The sequence below is a fragment of the Sebastes umbrosus genome, chromosome 15 (genome assembly GCF_015220745.1).
Source record: "Sebastes umbrosus isolate fSebUmb1 chromosome 15, fSebUmb1.pri, whole genome shotgun sequence".
In the NCBI taxonomy this organism is placed as follows: Eukaryota; Metazoa; Chordata; class Actinopteri; order Perciformes; family Sebastidae; genus Sebastes; species Sebastes umbrosus.
This window is the reverse complement of record NC_051283.1, coordinates 19696258-19710241: the sequence shown is the minus strand read 5'-3', so window position 1 is coordinate 19710241 and position 13984 is coordinate 19696258. Positions and strand designations below refer to the sequence as shown.

Here is a 13984-nt window from a genome sequence, read left to right as displayed (position 1 = left end):
TGTTGTCTGTATATTTTGAGTGCAGTCATTTACACTTTATGTTGCCTGTGTTGTATATATGACATCGGAGTAACTCAGCTTTAACAGGTGTGGGTTACGTTTATTATAACATGCAAAGTGACCAGAGATCAGCATATCAACATTATTTTTTTACAAGTTTTGTTGCAGTGTTTTTGTTGTTTCCCCCTCTGGCTACACATTCAAGTAATCAAGTTTATGGAGTTACAGAAACAAAAGGCTCAATAAAGCATCCACGTAGCAGTTTATTATTTACATTTGCACCCAAACTATTTACATACAGTACATGCTCTTACATTCCACAAAACAACACTTCCAAGCCTCAAGTGTTTTCAGTTGAGATGTTTATGCTTTTTATTTAGACAATACAAGGAAAAACACATGGGTAAAATAAGATTGGACAAAGTGTTAATCCAGTATGAATGAAATTAAAAGTTGTGGCACATTGTGCTATACAAAGATTAACATTGCTTTTTGTGTGTTGTAGGAATGGGAGATTCAAAAGCAAGATGTTTAAATGTCCTGCGCACTCACACAGGTGTTTTCAATTATGTTGGTTAATTAGACCTCTGCTCCTATTGGTCCTTTTCACAGCAGCCTTTTTGCAGAGTCACTGCAGGGTGAACACAGGTGTAATTAATAACAGTAATTATAGCGTCGTTGCATTGAGGTGAACCAGGGCCCTGGTATTGTGCATGCTGACTCATTGCAATGGCTGTGACACACTAAATAGAGTGGTACCATAATTCATTTGATCTGTTTCATCTGTGTTTACATCTGCTGCAACATGTTAAAATGACTGCCGTGAAAAGGGCCTATTGAAGTTCAGTGAATGCACAAAAAAGTCTAATTTGTCTCTCCCAAACAGGTGAGTCAGGTAGCTGTCAATCAAGCACTGTCTGTACTCATCCACAGGAGCTCTAATCAGGCAAATAAAGTGAAAACACCTGTATATATGTGGGTTACAAATGTGGAACTTTTAGTCTGGATATACACTTGGAAGATCTCATGGAGGAGTTAAATTGTTACGGAGTAGGTTTCCCAACCTGGAGCATCCCAAATACGTTTTGTTAAGAGACCAGTTGATGAAGAAGCTGTTTTAGTTCATCAGACTGGACTGCTCGGGGGTCAGATCAAATGTAATTCATCACCCCTGCAGATTACTTTGTAGTATAATACCAAGTATGTTTTGTTGAATGGAGGCTGTGAGGGTTCAGAGTTAGGAAGCCCTTAATAAAACTATTCTGATAAGAACGTAAATACTGTACACCTATTCACACACAAAGATACGCAGTCGTCTTGGTTACATTCAAGATTGAGCCTGAGACCTACAATATAAGTCTTACAGTACATGATCAAGTAATGCTAACTTCCGGTGCTGGATATTTACTAAACCAATGAACAATTTACGATTAACAGTTACTTAAGCACTGAGCTCAGTGCGTATTTTAACTGTGGCAAATCCTTATTTAACAATCTTAAATTATAGTTTTAACGGCTCTTTTCTTCAGGGTCTTTAGCTGTAGAAATGTTTTATAGTAAGTTGTTGGCTTATCTTTTTTTTTTAATACGTAGCAGCTGATATTACATGTAAACAATGACATTTCTTGAAATAGTTGAAAGCCTGGATACATAAAGGTTGAACATTTTTAAAATCTTTCTGGGACGTCCTTATCTCTATATACAGTTGAGTTGAATCGGTTTCTGTCGGTGCCAAACATCTTTAAAACAAATCAAAGTTTTAATCTTGGCGTATTTCATCCTAACTGTGGTAGAAATCTCAATAAGGCACACATTAATACACTCTTACTCTCCCCATGTTACTCCACTATTGAACATGAATCTGTATGTGTGTACAGTACGTTATTACACCATAATGTGAATGATTCATAGTGCAAGCAGGTCATGAGTACCTTAGCCTTTTTTAAACAAAGCTGCCCGTTATGTAAGGCCGTGTACTCAGGAGGAGTTATGGTGTGCTGTTTGCACACATTGCAGATGGTAGAGAGCTGAAAAGCTGGTCGTCCGAGGAGCCCGTCCCGGGGAGACGACGCCAGTCTTTTCCATTTTTTCAGGTCTTACTTACGACAGTTGATGAGTCCTTTTCCTCCATAACTGCTACAGTACAGTACGTGTGCTCACCTGCTCCACTCCTCTGCCTCCATATTCCTGCACAAACGTCAAACCTGGAGCAAAACAATGAGCAAAAGTCAGCCTCCAAGTGCAATCTTTAAAGGCACAATATATCTTTTTTTCCTACAATATCAGTGTTTGCTTATTGTTTGTCTTTAGCGTTTGATTTTCCCACATGAATAAGTTGATAAGTAAAGTAAATAAGTTGATATATATCTTGTGGTTTTACAAAATGGACATGTTAAATGATCATTTTGAATGACTACAATTGTAATTGTTCCTGTATCTTATGTACATTAATGTCAACTCAGACTTTTTTTGGTTAAGAAAACAAAAACTGGTTGACCCTGGTTCTTCCACAGATGTCGTTCTATTAAATCAATATTTATTCAAATGTAAAAGTTGAATATTATTACACCTCTTGGACATTAAATGCAAATGAAGATGATCTAAACATCTAAAAAGGAAGCCATTCAAAGTTAAATAAAAATTACATTTAATAAATAGTTAATTTTTCATTCATTTTAAAACTAGTATGGATCATTTAAAAATAAGAAATATGGTTTAGGTGAACATCCTACTGAACTAAATTATGAAAATGACACACAATGTTTGGTGTCTGACAAAAATGTAACACTGATCTGAAAACATTGTTCCAAAACATGATGTGATAGTAGAGCTACAACGACTCAACTATTAAATTAATCGCCAACTATTTTGATAATCTATTAATTGATTTGAGTCATTTTTTAAGAAAAAAAAGTTCTCTGATTCCAGCTTCTTAATTGTGAATATTTTCTGGTTTCTTTACTCCTCTATGACAGTAAACTGAAAATCTTTGAGTTGTGGGCAAAACAAGACATTAGAGGACGTCATCTTGGACATTTAGGAAACACTGATTGACATTTTTCTTACATTTTAATAATGATAATAATAATAATAAACTGGACTTGTATAGCGCCTTTCAAGAAACCCAAGGACACTTTACAAAGAGGGCGCACAAAATCATAAACCAAACAAATAATCGATTAATCAAGAAAATAATCAACAGATTAATCGACAATGAAATCAAGTTTCAGCCCTATTTGATAGCCAAAACCTTGCTTTTCAAAGTATATTCAACTTTATTTTTTTTAAATTTAAAACCAGTTTTGTTGCTGTTCTTGAGAAATTACCTAAAACTACTTAAGTTTGCGTGTGTGCACATAAACCATGTTTTACCCTCGGTGTGTGTGCGGTGCTGTCCATCAGGCTCTGTCTCAGCAAGCCTGTCACCACCTCGAGCTCCTGCTCGGCCTCCCGAACATTCGGGTCCAGCTGGAGGACTTCCTGGAGGTCACTGCTGGCCAACAGGTAGTCCTGGAAAAAAAAGAATGAAAAATATTATCAATAAATACATGCACAAACCCTTCTGATCCAGCTGCTTCAAATGAATGAATGAATGTGTGTGTTTATGATGAGGGAGAGACGGGTACCTTTAAACCCTTATGAGCCAGGGCTCGTCTGTAGAAGGCTTTCTTGTTGGCCGGCTCCATCTGCAGAGCAGAGTCACAGTCCTGTTTGGCCTCTGCAAAGCGATTCAGTTTCAGGTGGCAAATGGATCTGGAGAAGAGGAGAACAGAAGACGGGAATCAGTGGAAGCAGCAAGTCCATATCTGTCATTGAGGATGCTGCGACAGGTAATGGGAGTTATGGATGATGATGTGGTGCCCTCTACTGTTTTTACTATTATACTGTCCTTAAGGGAGATCAGGCAGTTTTAGGATCAGCATTATGTTACATCCTAAGCTCTGGTTTCCATTTTTAAAGTGTCTACCTGTGTCTCTAAAGCACACAGTGTTTAATTCAGGGACTATCCTATGTGTGTGCGGTTTAAGGGTCCAAGTTTCATGCGTACCTGTTTGTGTAGAGAGAACATTCGTCAGGTTTTAATGTGAGACATTCATTGTACTTCTCCAGAGCCTCCTGGAAGTGGCCTTTCTTCACCAGATCGTTGCCTTCCCGTTTCAGTAAAGTAAAGCGGGCATCTTTTAGTCTGGCTGTTGACGGGAAATAGCAATTTAGCAACAATTCGATACAGAAACAGGTGAAAGAAACAAGAACAACTTTAACCTTCAGTTTCAATGGAGGTTATGGATATGTCACACGTCAGGGCAGTCTGTGTTGAACATTGTTCGTCTTTTAAAAAGCTTTTTCTCGTCAGTCCGGCGCACAGTGTTTTTTTAAGAGTGATCAATAAATCCATCCGTAGATGTCAGCAGCAGTCTGAATGGACCGGAGGAGATGAGTCAACTGCTGCTTACTGAGCTCTCTACTGTGCTGAGAAAGACACTTTAACATATCCATAGACTGGATGCACACACTCACCCTGCTACCAGCCTGGACCGGTTCCTCTGTTTCATCCAAGTGCATCTAAAGTGAGTTATTCTTAAGGGTTTTATCACTTTGATAATGCCATGCCTTTGTCCACTTTATGACTGCCCATGTTTTACTGGAATATTGTTTGTGTTTAAATATTATCCGGCTTCGAGTTGGTAATTATGATTACGAGTAAATGTGCGATGCTGTTAATGTCATGCATTTCCATCTGTTTGTGTATTTAATGCAGATACACCCCTTACTGATATTAAAGGGGCGTTCATCTAAAATAAAGTCCTTTTTTGGTGGAATTTCCTGGCTTGCTGTCCTTAATTCTGGTTACCTCATGTTCAATGTCTAAATGTCCAATGTCTCCAGCCCTCGACAATTTGGTCACCTAAGCAGTAACACGAACAACTGGTATTCTTTCAGTTTTAATGTATTCATGTCTCTTGTTTTTAAACAAACAAGTATATTCATCCAACATAATATAGACAGTATGTTAAAAATAATAGTGTATAATAAAACCATACAACAGTATGATATCAAACATGTGCACGAGAGTGGGATACAGTAAACTAACCAAGGTCTTCCTTTGGTGCATTTTGAGTTATAGGAGCCTCTCAGTGGGATGACCTACAGTATATGCTTGTCCATTTCTTTATATCGTTCAGAGGTAAATCATCAAACAAAGAGCTCAAGCTTAAGTGTTAATAAATGCACACATCTAGTCAGTTCAGTAAGTGCATTTTCTTCTATTTCAATTTATAAGAAGCCACATAAAAAACGTTTACATATCTAGTTTATAAAGAAAACCATTATCTTCTGAACAGAGACAAACTACATGAAAGTGAGTAGATCCAGAACTGCTGGTCTACATGAAAGGCGGCTGATTATCTTAAATTGTCACAATGACACAATTGTTATGTGAATCTTAAAATAGGGAATATATTAAACACACACACACATCTTATCTAATAGTTTGTTAAGGAGATTAGGGACAATAATAGACCAGTTGTCCAATCGTATAATGTCATTATTCACTGTTCAACATGTTCCAGGACTCAATGATTGTTAGCATCCCTTTGTGAACAGGCATGACGTCATTATGTTTAGACGACTGGTTATCTGTGCAGGTGGGATGTGAAGGTGAAAATGTGAAACTGAATCTAATTAAGAGTCTCCAGATGTCAGGGCTGGTGTGAGCAGAGCAACAGGGATAGGAACTGAATGCAGACGAAGCAGACAGACTACCTTTCTAGGACTGGGCAATATGACAATATATATATATATAGCGTCAAAACTTTATAAAAATATCTATCATATATTGTTTCTAACGCAATATAGGCTAGGGCTATATATATTTGTTTTTTGTCTATATTTTCACTTAAAACTCTTAATTTTGCACTCAAATTCACTCAAACTTGAATTACCAGAAAACATGCTATATCGTGATATATATTGTTATCAAGTGACCTATATCGGGATAGAAGATTTTGGCCATATCGCCCAGTCCCATACCGTTCAATGATTTATTGCCACAATGAAGGTATATACTGTATAGGCTCACAGGCAGGTTCAGGTAACAGAGGCGCAGAAGCAATAACTCAAGGAAAGAAAGCAGTATCGATGATCTGACAGGGAAGGAGAGGAAATGGGCCGGTTATATACAGCAAGGCATGTGGATGAGGGAGTCAGGTGACTGGAACAGGTGGAAAAGTCAGAGAGTTATCTGGTGGACAGGTAGAGAATGGTAATGAGCAGGTTTGGGGGGGAAATGGCTGGAGGGAGGGACGGAAAGAAGTTGGTATCTTATCTTAAGGTAATTCATCCTTTAAAAGTATAAAATTTTACAAAATTTGCTGTGACAAAACAGGATTTTTACCAATAAACGTGAAGTGTTAAACACTGACAACCAGCTGAACCACTTCTCATCTGTTTCCCCAGCAACAGCAGTGTGCTATTCAGAGATTAGCTCTGTTCAGTCTATGTGTTATATTCATTAAGTGTTGCATGCATGTGTTGTCTCTGTAAAGGCCGGGTGCTTTATCTGTGCATGGAAAATGTATGTGGTGCATTTAAATAAAGCAATTTATATATATATATTATAGTATATGTGTGTATGTTTTTTATAGCGGTAAACTAAACAACATGTATATGAATATATTTGAATATATGATATATATGGAGTCTTCTGGTCTGTGATGAGAAGGAGCAGCCTACAGGAAACCTGACCTGAATTGTTCCATTACAGCATCGCTACGCTCTGTGTGGATCGCCTTCTCTTCTGCATTATTGATGATCCACCCAGACACACACACACACACACACACACACACACACTATCTCCCAGCAGGAGTGCCTTCTTCACAGCTCCTCAGCATTTACACGCTGATTCTCACTGACCGACTTCTGCTGCTGCCGCCTCACGATTCCATAATTCAGGGGTTTCAATTTCAGATTTTACCACCCACAATTCACCAGGCAATATAGGAGCAAGAAAAAAACTAAAGGTGCCAGATTCCTTTTATGTCAGAACAAGACCTCCTTTTGAAAAGAAGTCATTCACAGTTAGTGATGGCTAATCCTGAGAGTGTGAGCTTGTTTAAGGAGGAAGACCAGGAGGTTATAAATCCACTTAGCACATGTTGTGTGTTTTAACAACTCCTCCCTAAGCTAAGAGGTGGATGTCACTGACCTTCCTCCGCAACAGCCCTGGCAGCTCGGGCTTGAGCTACTTCGGCGCTGATCGGTTTGTCTCTGTGCTGCAGCTGGACGGACAGAGGGACGGCGGGAATCTCTGGAAGATTCTCTCTCCACTGGGGTCCGTCCTGCTCAATGAGCATCTTGGTGATCCTGGTAGAGGACACAGAGAGAACGACATGAACCTTGAGCACAGGGAGCATTTTGTATAGCTTTTTTTTTTTTTACTATTTACACATGTTCTTTTCCTACTGTGACAGATCAAAATGTCTGCTGGGATAAAAAAAAAAGGCCTCACACTCATCCTTGTAGTTCAGAGCAGAGGTCTGATCAGCCAGAGTAGGTGACAGTAACACCCGTGAGGGTTCACCCTTTAAAAAAATCAATATATCTGTATCTCAAATCCATACTAAACACTAAATCAAAGCATGTTTTGAGTCTGTAGTGTACTCAGACTGGAAAAGTGATGAATAAAGTAAAACTAATTGTGGATGGATGATGAAACAACTCCGGGAACGCCACCGAAAAACAGTTTTTGGTGTCTGATTAGAAGAATTTGAATAAAAACGGGCAGGTATGTTGACTTATTGTATACAAAATGCAAAACAGTATACTATAAATATTACATACTGTATATAGTTAGCATGTAGCGTCTCCAACACTGTGGGAATGGGAGCTCTCTGTGGTGCTGAATGCCTTAACGTTAGTTATGTATAAAGCTGGAAGAACCCAGGAGAGCCCTCTTGTCAGGAGTGTTTCAAAGAGTTGGCAAAAGTGGCATCATACGAACAAATCTCTTTCAGCTCTAAGGACAGGACTGAGAAGTATGTGGCGAAGTGGGAAGACTACATGGAATACATTGTTAATGTGGACAGATCTTGAAGTAAAGCACACACCATCACACAATACTCGCACACACAGCACACGTTTGCACACTCTTGATGTGTCTGAACATTAATTGGCTGCTTGTAAAATTACATTAGATCATGGTGCAGATTAATGTAGGAATATGTATTTGATTATTATTGTTTTGCATATAGGAGTCATTTGATTTGTTGACCAAAATGTGACAATGTTCATGTAAAAAAATCAACAAAATACTAATTACCAAAATGTTATGTATAGACTAGTGAGATCTCTAACATCGTCCAAGAGGAGCCAGTCAGTGAAATCAGATTCTTCAGTGTTTGAATGAAAATGTGCAAACTCTCAGGCCTTGATGGCACACGATTAATACGCTCCTCAACACTTATTAAATGCATATTGTACAATGTAACTGTACAAAAAACTACCATAAAAAGAATGGTGCTTAATGTTTAAAAAAAAATGTCATAAAAAGGAGAGAAAAAATGAATGAACTCTAACCTCGAAACAACTTACACAACTTGACAAGTTACAGAGGCCACCTCAAGTAGCTATACCATTCATAATGTCTGGCTGTTTTCAGCTGACCTGTGGACGCTGTCTTGAGCCGACTGCACTCCGGTGTCCATCTGCAGGACAGTTTTATAATCCACGTAGGCCTTCTTGTAGCGCTCCAGTGACTCATAGGCCATAGCCCTGCGCAACAGGGGCTTCAAGGAGTACGGCTGCAGCTCCAAAGCCCTAAAGAGGATCAGAGAGAGACAGAGGATCAAACTGTCTACTCTGCACACTGTGTCACAGGTGGATCCGGGCTGATCTGAAGCTCTCCATTCATAAACATGTGAGGGAGTATTTGTTTTAGACAGGGAGAGATTCCTGCAGTCTCCTGACACCGCAAATAGTCACGTAGTGTTTATAGTTACAAGGGTCAAAAAACATGAAAAGATTATATGAAAAACCTAAAAGGTTTATGAAAAAGCTGACAGAAAATTATTTATGTCACCAAAAGTAGCAAAACAAAAGACTACTAATATACTGATAGTTACCTCATACAAGCTCAACTGTTAAAATATTACAAGTGTAAGTTAAATGAATTACAAAAGCTGAGATCTTTCATTTTAAGACAAAGGTAAATGCAATAATAGCAAACACATTCTTAAAGGGGAACTCCACAGATTTTACACATCAAAGTCTGTTTACAAGCGCTGGGAAGTACGACTACATTTAAAGCCTTTTGTGGCTGCAGAGGGAGCTGCACGAAATAAATTGCCTCAAGTGATGTCACTTGAGTCAATGGGTTGGGGTCGAAGGTTACAAGTTAGAAAATGAATCAAATCTGAGGGTGTGTGGAGTTAGAAAGAAGTGAGGTCGGCGGACTTCTGCAGACCAGCCCTCCTCTCTGCTAGCCGCCACCAGCAAAACACACCCGAATCGCTGTCCCAGCAGTCGCCAGTTAAGTTGCATTGTGGGTAATGTAGGCAACAGGCTTTGATAAGGAAGAAGTATGCGCAGCCTGTTCTCATTCCCAGGGCGTCAAATACCGACGCTTTGTCACAGCTGACGGCGTGTGATACCACAGAACAAGTCACCCTTTAGCGCCTATATGAGACGCACAGGGCTTTCCATTAACTACAATGTAAACTCATCCGCGTCAACAGTAAACGCTCAGAGAAAGTGCGCCAGGAGTGACTTTGGTGACGTAGTTTAAAGAGCTAAAAAACACACTAAGGGCAAGTAGGAGGGATGGTGCATGGGTCCTTCACTTTCACGTTACAATCAGCTGTTTGTTTGTGTCCCGTGTTCACAACGTTCAGTTTAATTCACTTTACAAACTTAGTAGATTTAAGCCCAACCATGTAACTAAGTGGTTTTGTTGCCTAAACCTTAAGTGACGCCAAGGGGGCGGTATGTGATGTGTTGGGATGAGAATGTGTCGGCAGACTACATAATACAATAAATCTGGTTCTGCTGCATCTATTTCGATTGTTCTTTTTAACTGTTGATGTGAGCCTGATAAAATTATAGGAGTGTAATGCTAAATCGGTGGAGTAGTCTTTTAAATCTGACAGAAACACACATGCACAGAGTTGACACTTGTCACGTACTTGGTACAGTCCTGTATGCACTCGGCGCTGTTCCCATCCTTCAGGAAACAGGCGGCTCTGTTGGAGTAGAGAATACACAGGTCTTCTGGACTATCAATGCCTGCAGGGAGAACAAATACAAAATGCTGAAATAACACTACAGTCATCCTTCATTTCAGTATAACACACAGGTGTAAGGACAGACTAGTGCTTCATATTAACAACACTTTTTTTTTATGATAGAAACCTTCATTTAAAGTGTAGCCTGTCCAGAGATGCTGAGGGGATGAATGGTAGGCAGATAAGTGGTAGAGTCATTCTCTCCTTTGAGCCTCCACTGCAGTTTCACAACCGCCAGCGGAGCATCAGTTATTATGTGCTGCTTCAGTGCCCAAATGCTGATGTCAACAGTGCTGATACTCTTCCACTTGTGATTTCTTTTTTTCACAATATAAAAAAAAAGACTTAACCACACATTGTTTTCAGTGCTTTCCATTGGGGTCTCTCTGTTAAGTCTGCTGTGTAATTAAATCTTGTCAGCCTGTGCTGCAGAAGAAGCTATCCGTCTTGCCAGCTACGAGAGTAAAAGTTGGCTGAGCGCTCTTAAAGGTGCGGCATGACATCCAATCTTACCTAAAAGCTCCCATGCACCAGCACACGACTTCTGTCTACGGTCAGCGGTGTTGTCTTCACCAATGACGCCTCACGTCTCGGCTACAGTTTTTGGATGTTAGACTAAAAAAACCTGTTCACTAATCCACACCAGTGACATCTGAAAAGTGACCTGTACTCACCCTCTACTAGAGTTATAATGTAGGATGGTGAGCACTTGCATGCTGATTTGGTAAATAGAGGAAATTGTGCAGCATAATGCATTCAAAACTGACACGGGATACTGTGGATTGTGGAGCCAAAAGAAACTGAGTCAACTTGTATGTGATACCCTTACGAGGGCTCGTACACAGATGCTAGAAGAGGCCTGTCTGTTTCTGTGTCACTGGTGTGATGTTGTTTCTACATTAGTGACTTGATGGCCATCAGAAGTTGCTTTTCAAAGACTTTTCTTCATCAAAAAGCACACATTTTGATTGCATGATTCTTAAACTAGAGTTAAAATGATCAGTCTTTTCATCATTTTTTAAACAAAATTGCCAGATATTAACAGATTCCATCTTCTCAAGTGGGAAATGTGCATTTTCTACAATTGTAAATTGAATATCTTTGGGTGTTGGACTGTTGATCAGACAAAAGAAGCAATTTGAATATGTCAACTTGTGCTTTATGAAATTGTAATGGGCATATTCACTATTTTTTGACATTTTACAGACCAAAATATTAATAGATAACGAGAAAATAAGCCCACTCTTTTTTTTACTTCAGGATGCAAAACAACTATGTCGCTTTACACTGGACCAAACCAGTGGTTCCCAAGCTAGGGGTTGGGGCCCCCAAAAGGGGTCACAAGTTCATGCAACTGTGTCGACACTGGCAAGTAGCATTTAGGTTATTAAAGGTTTTTTGGTTGTACTGTATATTGTGTATGTCAAGTTAAATGACTCAGAATTGCTTCTCCAAATCTGACAGATGTCTGAGAATAAAATATGTTTTGTAACCTGCATTTGTCTAATCAACAGAGGTGTTTCTCCTCAGATGAAATGCAGCTCATGAGGTGAATTCTCAGAGTAAATACACAAACAGTTCACATTGTTTCCCACCTGCTTCAGCACATCCATCAATGGCCTGTGTGTACTTCTGCAAGGCGTCCGCAAACTGGCCATGTTTAAAGAGGCGGTTCCCTGCATTCTTGAGCCGGCCCAGGTGAGGAGGAAGGGCCCCAGCAGGGGCGTCCAGATAACTTGTGTCCACTGCAGGGCTGCCCCGCTCCTCTTGTCCACCAGCAGGGCTGTTTCCTCTCTGACTGCCATTGGCCACCCCCTTCCCCGAAGCTCTCTGAGCCTGGGGCTTCTCCGCGCCGCCTCCACCCCGGTTTCTCGTCCCGCTCCCCGCTGTGGCCTGATCTGGTCTGCCTCCCCCTCCTCCGCTGCCCGGAGGCTTGTCTTGTGCGTTCCCCATAGCTGCACTCCCTCTGCAGTGTGTTCAAACTCTTCCTCCCTCCCTGCCTCTTCCTCTCGCAGAGCTGCAGCTACATCTGAGCCAGGCTGGGGATTTCTGGAGGACACGCCCCCTGGATGAGACGTCGGGTGATGTCACAGAGGGGGGAAGTGCAACTGCGATGCAGTGCTGCAGTAGGACAGCTTTAATGGGAGAGCCTCGGATTAGGCTTCACAGTAAAGCGCTCTGGTGGCTGCTGACATATAGGAATACAGAGAGATTATGATTAAAAACATGCATATCAAATAACAGGAAAACAACCCATTACAATTTTGATGATATATTGTTCCATGCTTTTTTATTGTAATTTATCTAGTTAAATATTTGCTCTTTACACCTTAACAAAACAAAAGCATTGTTTTGTTTCATTATAAATTGAAACTTGTTCTAATAGGTCTTGTTCAAAGGGACATTTTCACGTCACGGTAAAAAAGCACAGCTGTAAATCATCAAATTAATTAGCTGCAGGTCCTGGTATTGTGCACACTGGCTCACTGTCATATAGAACTAAGCCATCGTTAGTGTTATTGGTAACACCTGTGCCTATCCTACTGTGACAAGTCAAAATGTTTGCTGTGAAAAACAAATCTGAAAGCATTATGACGGAAATATATATTTTTTTTATATTTTATAGATTAGTCCAAAACAAACAATGATGAAATTAATCATTAAATGCCATCCTGTTAATCACTTAAAGCGGCACACCATTCCACTGCACCTCAACGGGATGCAAAACAACTACGTCGCTTTACTACTGGACCACACAAGTGGTTCCCAACCTAGGGGTTGAGGCCCCCAAAAGGGGTCACAAGGTCAATCTGAGGGTTCGCAAGATTACCAAGAGGATAGGGAGGCAGAGAAGCACAGAGTAACACTTTATTTTATTTGTTTATTTTCTAATATATTCCTATAAATTTCTGGATTTAATTTTATGTATATAACAAATAAAAGGGAAAATGGGATTTTTTTGTAATTCATCATTCATTTACTATTAGAAACCTATTCTCCATGTTACATCAGCTGCTCGCCCGACAATTTCTGTATGGTCAGTTGACCTAATGATTTAAACTGTTTAAAAGACTAGGTAACACTAGCAGTTGATAACAATAAATCAATTATAAGTGTACCTGTTAAACACTTTCTCTATTTTCCCTATAACTATTGTAGTACCATATTAAATAATTTTCTTGTAAACTTCTTAAGAAATTATTTAGCTTCAAAAAATTATGCTAATTCTTTAAAACTTTTCTCTTATTTTTGCATTTTTTTCTTGCAAATTGCTGAATACTTTCAGCCTTTTAATGAATATTAAAAATAAAGAAATCAGTCTTTGGTTTAACTGGTGACAACTGGTAAACGTACAGTGTATGCAACCAATGGGGTCACAAAAAGACATTGGTTTAAGGGATATCAAGCCAAAGAGGTTGGAACTTCATACAGCAACTGAATGATAGCATTGTCATTTTACTCCCCCAATTATAGTGTAAAAAAACCTTTAATTAAAATATTTTAAATATTAATCTAGAACAACAGAATAGGTAGAACTGAGGAATGTGCTTCTTAAAAAACAATTCCCAATTATTGTATATATTCTTTCATCCATCTAGATGTTATCATTCAAAGATGATAATTTCTGACTTGTTTAGGGTATTGAGGACATGTGGGTGAACTGATATTTATGAATCATGGGATCAAATGAGAAAAAAACACAG

General features: G+C 39.4%; 1 protein-coding gene across 3 annotated transcripts; it reads right to left on the bottom strand.

Moving 5' to 3' along the window:
- Positions 1 to 79: 79 nt before the first annotated feature.
- Positions 80 to 12765, bottom strand: spag1a (sperm associated antigen 1a). 3 transcript variants are annotated; one of them, XM_037794856.1, is made up of 10 exons: positions 12608 to 12764; positions 11876 to 12468; positions 10182 to 10281; positions 8665 to 8817; positions 7208 to 7365; positions 4049 to 4190; positions 3627 to 3753; positions 3373 to 3510; positions 2161 to 2204; positions 80 to 631 (listed from the first exon to the last, which is right to left on the bottom strand). In XM_037794856.1, exons 2-9 carry the CDS (start codon positions 12231 to 12233, stop codon positions 2199 to 2201), a joined length of 1182 nt encoding a protein of 393 aa, XP_037650784.1. In that variant the 5' UTR covers positions 12234 to 12468; positions 12608 to 12764; the 3' UTR covers positions 80 to 631; positions 2161 to 2198. The 3 variants fall into 3 exon arrangements, with proteins under 3 accessions (XP_037650784.1, XP_037650785.1, XP_037650783.1); XM_037794857.1 differs by lacking the exon at positions 80 to 631 and having other exon boundaries at positions 1723 to 2204; positions 4103 to 4190; positions 12608 to 12765; XM_037794855.1 differs by lacking the exon at positions 80 to 631 and having other exon boundaries at positions 1723 to 2204; positions 11876 to 12465; positions 12608 to 12757.
- Positions 12766 to 13984: the final 1219 nt, after the last annotated feature.

What these genes read in the sequence shown, in the direction of transcription:
- spag1a (XM_037794856.1), bottom strand. Translation starts at nt 12,233, where the DNA reads ATGGGGAACGCACAAGACAAGCCTCCGGGCAGCGGAGGAGGGGGAGGC. An exon ending in GCTCAAGACAGCGTCCACAG is followed by an intron (nt 7,366 to 8,664) that starts GTCAGCTGAAAA and finishes GTCCTCTACCAG; the next exon opens with GATCACCAAGATGCTCATTG. An exon ending in TGTTCTCTCTACACAAACAG is followed by an intron (nt 3,754 to 4,048) that starts GTACGCATGAAA and finishes CCTCTTCTCCAG; the next exon opens with ATCCATTTGCCACCTGAAAC.